Here is a 13619-nt window from a genome sequence, read left to right on the forward strand (position 1 = left end):
TTAAACAATTTAAAGGCAATGTTACCAAATACTAATTGAGTGTATTTTCTGACCCACTGGGAATGTGATGAAATAAATAAAAGCTGAAATAAATAAATAATTCTCTCTACTATTATTCTGACATTTCACATTCTTAAAATAAAGTGGTGATCCTAACTGACCTAACACAGGGAATGTTTACTAGGATTAAATGTCAGGAATTGTGAAAAACTGAGTTTAAATGTATTTGGCTAAAGTGTATGTAAACTTCCGACTTCAACTGTTTGTGCACCACATCATTGCGCTCTCGTGCTGCTGTGTGTGATTATTGCTAGCTGTCACTCAAATGGCCAAAAGCTGAATCTCATTGGCAGGAACTCAAATTGCTAGGTGTGCTAGCCCACGTGGGGTAAAATATAGGGAAAATGGCACATCTTCCAGAAAAGTCGCTTTCAAACTAGGGATTTCGTGGCTTGAGGTAAAACAGTAAATCTGATCAGATGTATGAACTACACATTGACACATCCAGCCCAAAGCGGGAGGTTTAAAAAAAAAAAAGACTTAGTAGTCACCAACGTACCGGAGCATGTCTTTAATAGAATCCATTTGTGCTGTTTTATCTTGAGCATTGTGAGAATGATGCATCCACCTGTCTAATCTCATTTAACAGGAGGTACAGTTACTGCTGTAAAGTTTTACTTCAAACAGCTTCACTGAATGTTACCAATTAAAACCAATACATTCTCTCTTCTCGGACTGTCCACTTGTCCTGAGTCATAACAGATGTCTGTTCCCCGGTCCCCAGCCATAACAGATGTCTGTTCCCTGGTTCCCAGTCATAACAGATGTCTGTTCCCCGGTCCCCAGCCATAACAGATGTCTGTTCCCTGGTTCCCAGCCATAACAGATGTCTGTTCCCTGGTCCCCAGCCATAACAGATGTCTGTTCCCTGGTCCCCAGCCATAACAGATGTCTGTTCCCTGGTCCCCAGCCATAACAGATGACGGTTCCCTGGTCCCCAGCCATAACAGATGTCTGTTCCCTGGTCAAAACAGATGTATGTTCCCAGGTCCTCAGCCATAACAGATGTCTGTTCCCAGTCATAACAGATGTCTGTTCCCTGGTCCTCAGCCATAACAGATGTCTGTTCCCAGTCATAACAGATGTCTGTTCCCTGGTCCCCAGCCATAACAGATGTCTGTTCCCAGTCATAACAGATGTCTGTTCCCTGGTCCTCAGCCATAACAGATGTCTGTTCCCAGTCATAACAGATGTCTGTTCCCTGGTTCCCAGTCATAACAGATGTATGTTCCCAGGTCCTCAGCCATAACAGATGTCTGTTCCCAGTCATAACAGATGTCTGTTCCCTGGTTCCCAGTCATAACAGATGTCTGTTCCCAGTCATAACAGATGTCTGTTCCCTGGTCCTCAGCCATAACAGATGTCTGTTCCCAGTCATAACAGATGTCTGTTCCCTGGTTCCCAGTCATAACAGATGTATGTTCCCAGGTCCTCAGCCATAACAGATGTCTGTTCCCAGTCATAACAGATGTCTGTTCCCTGGTTCCCAGTCATAACAGATGTCTGTTCCCTGGTCCCCTAAATTCACTGAGTGATTCTTCAAACATACATCAGCATTCTGAAAGAAAACAACAGATCCCAAATACGCCATAGCACTTTTATTAACAAGAACAAATGCAACAATTAACAATTTACAGTTCATATAAGGATATCAGTAAATTGAAATAAATGCATTAGGCCCTAATCTATGGATTTAACAACTGGGCAGGGGCACAGCCATGGGTGGGCATAGGCCCACCCACTGGGGAGCCAGGCTCAGCCAATCAGAATGGGTTTTTCCCCACAAAAGGGCTTTATTAGACAGAAATACTCCTCAGTTTTATCAGCTGTCCGGGTGGCTGGTCTCAGACGATCACGCAGGTGAAGAAGCCGGATGTGGAAGTCCTGGGCTGGCGTGGTTACACGTGAGGCCAGTTGGACATACTGCCAAATTCTCTAAAACGACGTTGGAGGTGGTTTATGGTAGAGAAATGAACAGTTAATTATCTGGCAACAGCTCTGGTGGACATTGCTGCAGTCAGCATGCCAATCGCACGCTCCCTCAAAACTTGAGACATCTGTGGCATTGTGTTGTGTGACAAAACTGCACATTTTAGAGTGGCCTTTTATTGTCCCCAGCACAAGGTGCACCTGTGTAATGATCATGCTGTTTAATCAGCTTATTGATATGCCACACCTGTCAGGTGGATGGATTTTCTTGGCAAACGAGAAATGCTCACTAACAGGGATGTAAACAAATTTGTGCACAAAATTTGACCAAAATAACCTTTTTGTGAGTATGGAACATTTCTAGGATCTTTTATTTCAGCTCATGAAACATGGGACCAACACTTTACATGTTGCGTTTATATTTTCGTTAAGTATAGATTATATATCCAAAAGGCATCATCATCTGCAATATAAATCTACAGCCGTGGATTACATACACGTTTAAACAGAGGTTGTTATTAGTTACATATTTACATTAATGATGTACATTGGTTAAATGCATGTCGTATCAGTTTTTCCCTGAGTGCAAACGCAAAGCTTTTTGTCTGGGTCAGACCAGATGGACAGTAGTGGTCTGGTTTGATGAACGGTGTTACAACAGGAAGCTGACCAGGCCATTACTTGTTTCCTTCAGCGATGCGAGACAACATTACACACTTTGGAGATGAATCACGCCGGACAATCATGTTAAAACCCTCCGCTGGCTTTTCCAGTTTTAGAACAGAGAGCGTCACACCATTTCATTTTATTTTCTCTCCTGCCACGCGTCACTGAAATCATAAGGAGGGTATTTATAAAACTTCCATCTCTGACATCACTGGGCCTTCTAAATGCGTCTATCTCTGACATCACTGAGCATAATCACACCGAGTGGCAGACTGACGGAGGTCCGTGGGACAGAAATTGTTCTATTTATTAAGGTGACATTAAGCTAGAGACAAAGTGCCCAATTACAGATCAACTTCCAGCCCCTATGCATTGTGTACCTCTGAAAGGACTGGATAGGTCTACATGGTTCAGTTTAACAAAGCTTTACCAGAGAGTAAGGTGAAGCTAATACCTGTCTAATAGTTTTAGGTATCTAAAATTGCTAGAAGTCGGAAATCGGGATTAGGGTTTGGGAACGGGACCATTCATTCCACCATTTTGGCTCTTTACATTCAGCCTCTTCAGCAGTCACACAGCCTCCTACTAGCCACACAGGGCAGTCTAGAAACTGTCCGTTTATTTGGCCATTTTGGACCATCGTGACATTCAGTTACATTACAAAAGGCCTCCTAGCTACACACACAGATAAGTCTGAAGTACAGTGCCATTTGTGTATCTTTACAATGAGCCTCTTCCCCATCAGTCTCATCACACACTATAGTCTAACCACAGAGCAGAGGTGAAACTGAACTGTCCACGGAGCCATGTTGGCTCCATACATTCAGCCAATTCATCATCAGGACCGTCTGGCACATTTAAAAAGGATGACCATAACAAATATACAGATCATCACCGTAGTTGTTTTGGCTCATATAAATTGTTAGTTGCTATGTAATAGAGAGGGTGAGCTTCATTCATGGAAATTCCTGGGGAGTCTTTCAGAAGGAAATAGTTCATCAAAATGAATACATGCCCTATTAGTTTTAATGCAAACTATTATAGGTGACCTGTCCACTTTGGCAGTTTTAAACTTTGACCCCAGCACGTCCTGTGTGTGTGTCCAAGGGGAATGTCCTTCAGGGGCCAAAAAGCAGTCACACGGGAAGTGGTTGGACAGTCTCCCATCAGTGGGAGGAGTCGGAGTGTTGTTGACAGGTCATAGGGTCAAACTTCCTTACCATATAGACTGGTAGAAGGTTAGACTGCATGGGTAAGAATCAAAACTCATTCTAATAGATGCAGTCACCTGGCAAGGCTCATACATACATTTGTCTGTTGACCACGGAGATATTCTCTCATTGGTTGATAGTGCTTGAAGGCAGCTCATTGGTGTATTCAGTCGCTGGTGGAAAGAGCTCACACATTGCTCTGTTGACCAAAGAGCCTTTCAATTGGTGTATTCAGTGGAGGCCCGCTCAACGTTAGTCAAAGACCGTCGCTGGCATAAAGCTCACTCATTGGTCTGTCTGATTGAAGGCAGGTCACTTGTGTATTTAGGGGGTGGAGCCTGCAGTTCCAGCTTACACATTGGTCTCCAGCCCCTGGAGGCGGTCCATCCGCTGCATGTTGCGCTCAATAGTGGCCTGGCACGTGATTGGTTCAGCACATTCTGACAGGAACCAACCCCTCTCGCCATCACGGAGTCGCTCGCCCTCATACCAGCCTGAAAGAGAGAAAGAGAGATACACACATCACTCTATATTCATTAATTTATCCTTCAGAAAATCCCTTCACAGGGCTGCAGCGCCACAGACCTGAAAATAAGTTTCCTGTTCAAAGCAGGCTCTAAGTCCGCTTTTGAACTCTTAAATGGCGTCTGTTTGATGCTCTATTCTGTCTGTTCTAGAAAGCCCTTTCACATGAAATAGATGGTTGCCATGGAGACACAAAGGGAAATTACCTTTAACCTTGAGAGTGTGACTGTGTGTACGCATCAAACATATCTCTGGTCAGACACTACACAGATAAATCTCTTTCAATGATTTTCAATAGAAACAAGGAGAAAGACGGAGTGAGAGACAAATAGGGGGGGGGAGAGGAACAAGAGCAAGAACAGATGTGAAAGAGTGAGGACAGGGTGGGAGGGAGGGAGGGAGAGAGGGAGAGAGAGAGGAGAGAGAGAGATGAGCAAGAGAGAGAGAGAGAGAGAGAGAGAGAGCGACAGAGACAGAAAGAGGGAGAGAGAGCGACAGAGAGAGAGTGACAGAGAGAGAGGAGAGAGAGAGATGAGCAAGAGAGAGAGAGAGAGAGAGAGAGAGAGAGCAACAGAGAGAGAGACAGAGACAGAAAGAGGGAGAGAGAGCGACAGAGAGAGAGAGAGCGAGACAGAGGGAGAGAGCGACAGAGAGAGAGAGAGAGCGACAGAGAGAGAGAGAGAGCGAAAGAGACAGAGACAGAAAGCGGGAGAGAGAGAGAGAGCAACAGAGAGAGAGAGAGAGAGAGAGAGAGCAACAGAGAGAGAGAGAGCGACAGAGAGAGAGAGCAACAGAGAGAGAGAGAGAGAGAGAGAGAGAGAGAGAGAGAGAGAGAGAGAGAGAGAGAGAGAGAGAGAGAGCGACAGAGAGAGAGAGAGAGAGAGAGACAGATGGAGAGACAGATGAGAGAAAGAGAGAGAGAGACAGCGAGAGAGACAGAGAGAGAGCGAGCGAGACTGAGAGAGAGAGCGAGACAGAGGGAGAGAGCGAGAGAGCGAGAGCGAGAGAGAGAGCGCGAGAGAGAGAGAGCGACAGAGAGAGAGAGAGAGAGAGAGAGAAGCGGGAGAGAGCGACAGAGAGAGAGAGCGACAGAGAGAGAGCGACAGAGAAAGAGAGAAGGGACAGAGAGAGAGAGAGACGACAGAGAGATGACAGAGAGAAACAGAGACAGAGAGGCGAGAGAGAGAGAGAGAGAGAGAGAGAGAGCGACAGAGAGAGAGAGAGAGAGAAGCGGGAGAGAGCGACAGAGAGAGAGAGCGACAGAGAGAGAGCGACAGAGAAAGAGGGAGAGAGAAGGGACAGAGAGAGAGAGAGACGACAGAGACAGAGAGATGAGAGAGAGAGAGAGAGAGAGAGAGAGAGAGAGAGAGAGAGAGAGAAACACAGCGTAGCGTACCATCCTCCACAGTCTGTGACACCAGGACCACGTCAGCCACCTGCAGTGAAAGCTCATCAGGCTGCTTGGCTGTGTACGTCCTAGTCACCTCCACCTGCATGGCATCTGGGACAATACAAACACAACACATAGTTTACACTCTAACCTTGGGACAACACAAACACAACACAGAGTTTACACTAACCCTGGGACACCACAACAGAGTTTAAACTCTGGGACAATACAGACACACAAAGTTACAACTCTAACTCTGGGACAACACAGACACAACACAGAGTTTAAACTCTAACCCTGGGACAATACAAACACAACACAGAGTTTACACTTTAACCCTGGACAACACAACCCTTCAGTCCTGGCTTTTTAAGTAATACACTAGTTCTAAAAGTTATAACGCTTGTATTTGATCCTAGCAGTGCTTTCAGTTTTGTTTATTATGTAAGTTCAATAGAAAAGCCCTGAAAATGTTATGACTCATATGGGTTTACTACCAATACACAAGCACTGAATAATCATTCAACCAGTTATACAGGGAGACCTCGAAACCAGTTCACACTTACATTTACGTCATTTAGCAGACACTCTTATCCAGAGCGACTTACTGTTAGTGAGTGCATACGTTATTTTTATTTGTTTTTCATACTGGCCCCCCCGTGGGAATCGAACCCACAACCCTGGCGTTGCAAACGCCATGCTCTACCAACTGAGCTACATCCCTGCCGGCCATTCCCTCCCCTACCCTGGACGACGCTGGGCCAATTGTGCGCCGCCCCATGGGTCTCCCGGTCGCGGCCGGCTACGACAGAGCCTGGATTCGAACCAGGATCTCTAGAGGCACAGCTAGCACTGCGATGTAGTGCCTTAGACCACTGCGCCACTCGCCACTGCTGATTTTCACTATTCTTCTTTAATTAAAGGCATAGTTCGGTATTTTGGCAATTGCTAACTAGCGTTGGAGCAATGACTGGAAGTCTATGGGAACAGCTAGCATGCTAGCAGCTCCTGTAGACTTCTTATCATTTTGCTAACGCTAGTTAGCATTGACTTGCAAAACTACCTCCAACGTCCTTCATACTGGATGCAGATACATAAAAATGGTATCCACGAGTTCGTCAGACTCTGGGGAAGTAGATAAAGGACCTCATTGTCAAAATCCCAAAGCATCCCTTTAAGGACTGATTTAGACAGAAAAGCAGCAAATCTCCAGACCTACAGGCTTGGATTTGAATCCCCCTGTCCTACTGTAGACTCCCTCTGACAGTGATTGGGAGACTGTTCTACTACTCCACCACAAGGTGGTGCTGTCTGCCTACATCTGAGTGAAGGTAGGTGTGTGTGGTGTTGAACTCACTGGTTCGGTCTTGGTTCTTCTTGTCATTGCTGCTCTGGCCCAGAGCACTGATCCAGCGAGCGCGCTCATTCCTGTGGGACAAACACACATCATTTTACAAATATTTTTTAATACTTTTTCTCTTACTTGTTAGTGAGTCATTCACCATAACAATATACATGGTCATGTGGCCAGGAAAAAGCACAATTTCACTTCCCTTTTTCACCATAGCTGATATTATCAACCCAGGGGCCTGTTTCAACAAACAAATATAATCTGTGCAATACATTTGACTTTTACATTTTAGTCATTAAGTAGACATAGTTTTTTCAGAGCGACAATCCAGAGGACAAGCAGCTAACGTATTGAGATACGACCTCACAGCATCACATTAAAACCTCACAGCATAAACCAACGACCTCACAGCATCACAAACAACAACCTCACAGCATCAAACAACAACATCACAGCATCAAACAACAACCTCACAGCATCAAACAACAACCTCACAGCACCACACAACAACATCACAGCATCAAACAACAACCTCACAGCATCAAACAACAACCTCACAGCACCACACAACAACATCACAGCATCAAACAACAACCTCACAGCATCAAACAACAACCTCACAGCACCACACAACAACCTCACAGCATCAAACAACAACCTCACAGCATCAAACAACAACAGCACACAGTCAGTCAGTCACAACAACACACACTAGTCCACAGAGAGGAAAAGACATCAACAGCTTCATTAGTCCATTAAGAAGGGAGATTTGTCATCCTGAGCTCTCTCAACTCCCCTCCTTCCCCCCCAGTCCCTGAGAGAGAGGGAGAACAGAGGGAGAACAGAGGGAGAACAGAGGGTTTTTGATTCAGTTGAACAGGGACAAAGGTTAATTCACAGGAAAGGAACAGAGCAGTTTTTGGTTTGTGTCTCTGGTGAATGGGAGGAGGGACGCGGGTCAGGTTTCACCAGGTAACTCCACCTGCCCACACCAAGGAGAGAGGGAGAGAAGAGGGAGATTCAGTGAAAGAGAGAGGGGTGGTAAGAGAAAAGGAGAGGGGTGAAAGAAAGAAAGGAGGTAGAATATAGTGATTCATAGAGAAGGAGTGAGCTAGATCGACAGATGGAGAGAGAAAAAGAAAGAAGGGTGGAAAGAGAACGAAACATAGCGAGAGGGGACAGAAGGGTGCACTTTCTGTCTCACCCCTTTCACCCCCACCGTGGACAGCCAGCCAGGACCAGGAGATCAGAGGCTGAGTCCCAAAGTGCACCCTATTCCCTATGTAGTGCATTCATTTAGGTCAAACGTAGTGCTGTATGTAGGGAATAGGACATAGCCACAGACTCGGAGATACTGACCCAGAACCCGACCACAGGTCAGACCAGGCGGAGTGATTGGAGTCTAGGGTGGAGAATCTGAACAAGGACACAACAGAACTCCAAGACTCAGACTTCCATCATTCCATCATTTGGTTTCTCATTCCAGTTCTGTTCCAGCATAATCCGGAATATTTCCCCTCCTAAACACACCGTGTCAGCACCTAACTGTACAGGACAGCACACCGTCTCAACATGATATCATCTGCTCATATACCCTGATTCATCATTTACAATGAATGTAACTCCTTAGGTTGGTATACATTGTGTAATTACTAGACTGTAATCCCACTGCATAGTTTTAGCGACTCTATAAAAAGTGGCCTCAAAATGCAGTACGTAACCGTCTCTACCGTTATCACCCTAGTGAAGTCACCTGTACTAAAGTCATCTAGCTCGGGTGCCTTTGCAAAGCCACATACTATGGCAGTGTCCTATGGTCCCTTGCATGTCTGAGGCTCAACAGCACCACAACTATCATTCAGGACATTTCACCACGATCAAGCATTCTTTATGACTGTGATTGGATGGTCGCAGGTGGTCGATGTGACCACAAACACATCCCTTTTCCATCCTGGGTCACAGTGAACGGAAACTGTAATGGTGTATTAACTAGGGTACAGGGACTGAAGGAAATACACAGGGTTGGTTCCCTGGCTTCCTCGAGTGAACCTGTCCTGAGAAGCACAGGTCATAACACACGGCAGGAGAAAATACACACATTTCTCAGTGACTGAATGTTTGTGTGGCTGTCTGAGTCTAAAGGGAGACGTGGGAATGACATCTGTTCATTGCTGGCCTTGGCAGTTGGACACACACACAGACACACACACACACTGACATGTAGGGTTCCAACTGAGGTATCAGGACTATTAAAATACACACCTCTCATTCATATATTAGTACAGGCGCCAATACGCACACATTCCTGTTGGAACACACACACACACATTCCTGTTGGAACACACACACACATTCCTGTTGGAACACACACACACATTCCTGTTGGAACACACACACACATTCCTGTTGGAACACACATCCGCATACAGGCATCATGTGTGCACCGTGATTTAATGGTTGTGTGTGGAATGGGAGGCACATACCGACGGATCTCCGGTTAAAACAGCCCTCAAGCTCTCTCTCTCTCTGTGTGTGTGTAAGTGTGTGTGTGTGTAAGTGTGTGTGTGTGTAAGTGTGTGTGTGTGTGTAAGTGTGTGTGTGTGTAAGTGTGTGTGTGTGTGTGTGTGTGTGTAAGTGTGTGTGTATAGCAGGTGTTTCCTTACTTCTTTAAAACGCCTTCACTTCTCATCCACCATTCAAATTCATACAATATCAGACTATTCAAGGCTATAGCCTACATGTCTAAACTAGTAATCACTATATGAAAACACCATGAGCCGGGAATGAAAACTATTGTGAGATGTTCATGTTTCACATTGAGACAGAAATTAAATGGAGAAGAGGTCCCATGTGGAAAGCAGTTGCTATGAATGTAGTGAGACTGACTGGAGTTTAGTAGAGAGAGGCTGTCAGAGAGACTGGATTTAGACTGACTGGAGTTTAGTAGAGAGACTGGATCTAGACTGGATCTAGACTGACTGGAGTTTAGTAGAGAGACTGGATCTAGACTGACTGGAGTTTAGTAGAGAGGCTGTCAGAGAGACTGGATCTAGACTGACTGGAGTTTAGTAGAGAGGCTGTCAGAGAGACTGGATCTAGACTGGATCTAGACTGACTGGAGTTTAGTAGAGATGCTGTCAGAGGGACTGGATCTAGACTGACTGGAGTTTAGTAGAGAGACTGGATCTAGACTGACTGGAGTTTAGTAGAGAGGCTGTCAGAGAGACTGGATCTAGACTGACTGGAGTTTAGTAGAGAGACTGTCAGAGAGACTGGATCTAGACTGACTGGAGTTTAGTAGAGAGACTGGATCTAGACTGACTGGAGTTTAGTAGAGAGACTGTCAGAGAGACTGGATCTAGACTGACTGGAGTTTAGTAGAGAGAGGCTGTCAGAGACTGGATCTAGACTGACTGGAGTTTAGTAGAGAGACTGGATCTAGACTGACTGGAGTTTAGTAGAGAGGCTGTCAGAGAGACTGGATCTAGACTGACTGGAGTTTAGTAGAGAGGCTGTCAGAGAGACTGGATCTAGACTGGATCTAGACTGACTGGAGTTTAGTAGAGAGGCTGTCAGAGGGACTGGATCTAGACTGACTGGAGTTTAGTAGAGAGACTGGATCTAGACTGACTGGAGTTTAGTAGAGAGGCTGTCAGAGAGACTGGATCTAGACTGACTGGAGTTTAGTAGAGAGACTGGATCTAGACTGACTGGAGTTTAGTAGAGAGAGGCTGTCAGAGAGACTGGATCTAGACTGACTGGAGTTTAGTAGAGAGAGGCTGTCAGAGAGACTGGATCTAGACTGACTGGAGTTTAGTAGAGAGGCTGTCAGAGAGACTGGATCTAGACTGACTGGAGTTTAGTAGAGAGGCTGTCAGAGACTGGATCTAGACTGACTGGAGTTTAGTAGAGAGGCTGTCAGAGGGACTGGATCTAGACTGACTGGAGTTTAGTAGAGAGACTGGATCTAGACTGACTGGAGTTTAGTAGAGAGACTGTCAGAGAGACTGGATCTAGACTGACTGGAGTTTAGTAGAGAGACTGGATCTAGACTGACTGGAGTTTAGTAGAGAGACTGTCAGAGAGACTGGATCTAGACTGACTGGAGTTTAGTAGAGAGAGGCTGTCAGAGACTGGATCTAGACTGACTGGAGTTTAGTAGAGAGACTGGATCTAGACTGACTGGAGTTTAGTAGAGAGGCTGTCAGAGAGACTGGATCTAGACTGACTGGAGTTTAGTAGAGAGGCTGTCAGAGAGACTGGATCTAGACTGGATCTAGACTGACTGGAGTTTAGTAGAGAGGCTGTCAGAGGGACTGGATCTAGACTGACTGGAGTTTAGTAGAGAGACTGGATCTAGACTGACTGGAGTTTAGTAGAGAGGCTGTCAGAGAGACTGGATCTAGACTGACTGGAGTTTAGTAGAGAGACTGGATCTAGACTGACTGGAGTTTAGTAGAGAGAGGCTGTCAGAGAGACTGGATCTAGACTGACTGGAGTTTAGTAGAGAGAGGCTGTCAGAGAGACTGGATCTAGACTGACTGGAGTTTAGTAGAGAGGCTGTCAGAGAGACTGGATCTAGACTGACTGGAGTTTAGTAGAGAGGCTGTCAGAGACTGGATCTAGACTGACTGACTGGAGTTTAGTAGAGAGAGGCTGTCAGAGAGACTGGATCTAGACTGACTGGAGTTTAGTAGAGAGACTGGATCTAGACTGACTGGAGTTTAGTAGAGAGGCTGTCAGAGAGACTGGATCTAGACTGACTGGAGTTTAGTAGAGAGACTGGATCTAGACTGACTGGAGTTTAGTAGAGAGGCTGTCAGAGAGACTGGATCTAGACTGACTGGAGTTTAGTAGAGAGGCTGTCAGAGAGACTGGATCTAGACTGACTGGAGTTTAGTAGAGAGGCTGTCAGAGACTGGATCTAGACTGACTGGAGTTTAGTAGAGAGGCTGTCAGAGAGACTGGATCTAGACTGACTGGAGTTTAGTAGAGAGGCTGGATCTAGACTGACTGGAGTTTAGTAGAGAGAGGCTGTCAGAGGGACTGGATCTAGACTGACTGGAGTTTAGTAGAGAGAGGCTGTCAGAGAGACTGGATCTAGACTGACTGGAGTTTAGTAGAGAGACTGGATCTAGACTGACTGGAGTTTAGTAGAGAGAGGCTGTCAGAGACTGGATCTAGACTGACTGGAGTTTAGTAGAGAGACTGGATCTAGACTGACTGGAGTTTAGTAGAGAGGCTGGATCTAGACTGACTGGAGTTTAGTAGAGAGGCTGGATCTAGACTGACTGGAGTTTAGTAGAGAGGCTGTCAGAGAGACTGGATCTAGACTGACTGGAGTTTAGTAGAGAGGCTGGATCTAGACTGACTGGAGTTTAGTAGAGAGGCTGTCAGAGAGACTGGATCTAGACTGACTGGAGTTTAGTAGAGAGGCTGTCTAGACTGGATCTAGACTGACTGGAGTTTAGTAGAGAGGCTGTCAGAGAGACTGGATCTAGACTGACTGGAGTTTAGTAGAGAGGCTGTCAGAGAGACTGGATCTAGACTGACTGGAGTTTAGTAGAGAGAGGCTGTCAGAGAGACTGGATCTAGACTGACTGGAGTTTAGTAGAGAGGCTGTCAGAGAGACTGGATCTAGACTGACTGGAGTTTAGTAGAGAGACTGGATCTAGACTGACTGGAGTTTAGTAGAGAGGCTGTCAGAGAGACTGGATCTAGACTGACTGGAGTTTAGTAGAGAGGCTGTCAGAGAGACTGGATCTAGACTGACTGGAGTTTAGTAGAGAGGCTGTCAGAGAGGCTGGATCTAGACTGACTGGAGTTTAGTAGAGAGGCTGTCAGAGAGACTGGATCTAGACTGACTGGAGTTTAGTAGAGAGAGGCTGTCAGAGAGGCTGGATCTAGACTGACTGGAGTTTAGTAGAGAGACTGGATCTAGACTGACTGGAGTTTAGTAGAGAGAGGCTGTCAGAGGGACTGGATCTAGACTGACTGGAGTTTAGTAGAGAGACTGTCAGAGAGACTGGATCTAGACTGACTGGAGTTTAGTAGAGAGAGGCTGTCAGAGACTGGATCTAGACTGACTGGAGTTTAGTAGAGAGACTGGATCTAGACTGACTGGAGTTTAGTAGAGAGGCTGTCAGAGAGACTGGATCTAGACTGACTGGAGTTTAGTAGAGAGGCTGTCAGAGAGACTGGATCTAGACTGGATCTAGACTGACTGGAGTTTAGTAGAGAGGCTGTCAGAGGGACTGGATCTAGACTGACTGGAGTTTAGTAGAGAGACTGGATCTAGACTGACTGGAGTTTAGTAGAGAGGCTGTCAGAGAGACTGGATCTAGACTGACTGGAGTTTAGTAGAGAGACTGGATCTAGACTGACTGGAGTTTAGTAGAGAGAGGCTGTCAGAGAGACTGGATCTAGACTGACTGGAGTTTAGTAGAGAGAGGCTGTCAGAGAGACTGGATCTAGACTGACTGGAGTT

The 13619-nt window shown here is 45.9% G+C and overlaps 1 protein-coding gene across 2 annotated transcripts in view; it reads right to left on the bottom strand.

Annotated features, from left to right (window-relative positions):
• Positions 1–2960: 2960 nt before the first annotated feature.
• LOC121567610 (rho guanine nucleotide exchange factor 26-like) overlaps positions 2961–13619 on the bottom strand; it is a 70026-nt gene continuing 59367 nt past the window's right edge. For both annotated transcript variants that reach the window (XM_041877791.2, XM_041877790.2), the window contains exons 13-15: positions 7139–7209; positions 5788–5892; positions 2961–4360 (exon numbers count right to left, since the gene is read on the bottom strand). In XM_041877791.2, coding sequence (XP_041733725.2) covers positions 4218–4360; positions 5788–5892; positions 7139–7209 — 319 coding nt within the window. In that variant the 3' untranslated portion in view covers positions 2961–4217. The remainder of the gene's footprint in view (positions 4361–5787; positions 5893–7138; positions 7210–13619) is intronic.

This window comes from Coregonus clupeaformis, chromosome 6 (assembly GCF_020615455.1).
Source record: "Coregonus clupeaformis isolate EN_2021a chromosome 6, ASM2061545v1, whole genome shotgun sequence".
In the NCBI taxonomy this organism is placed as follows: Eukaryota; Metazoa; Chordata; class Actinopteri; order Salmoniformes; family Salmonidae; genus Coregonus; species Coregonus clupeaformis.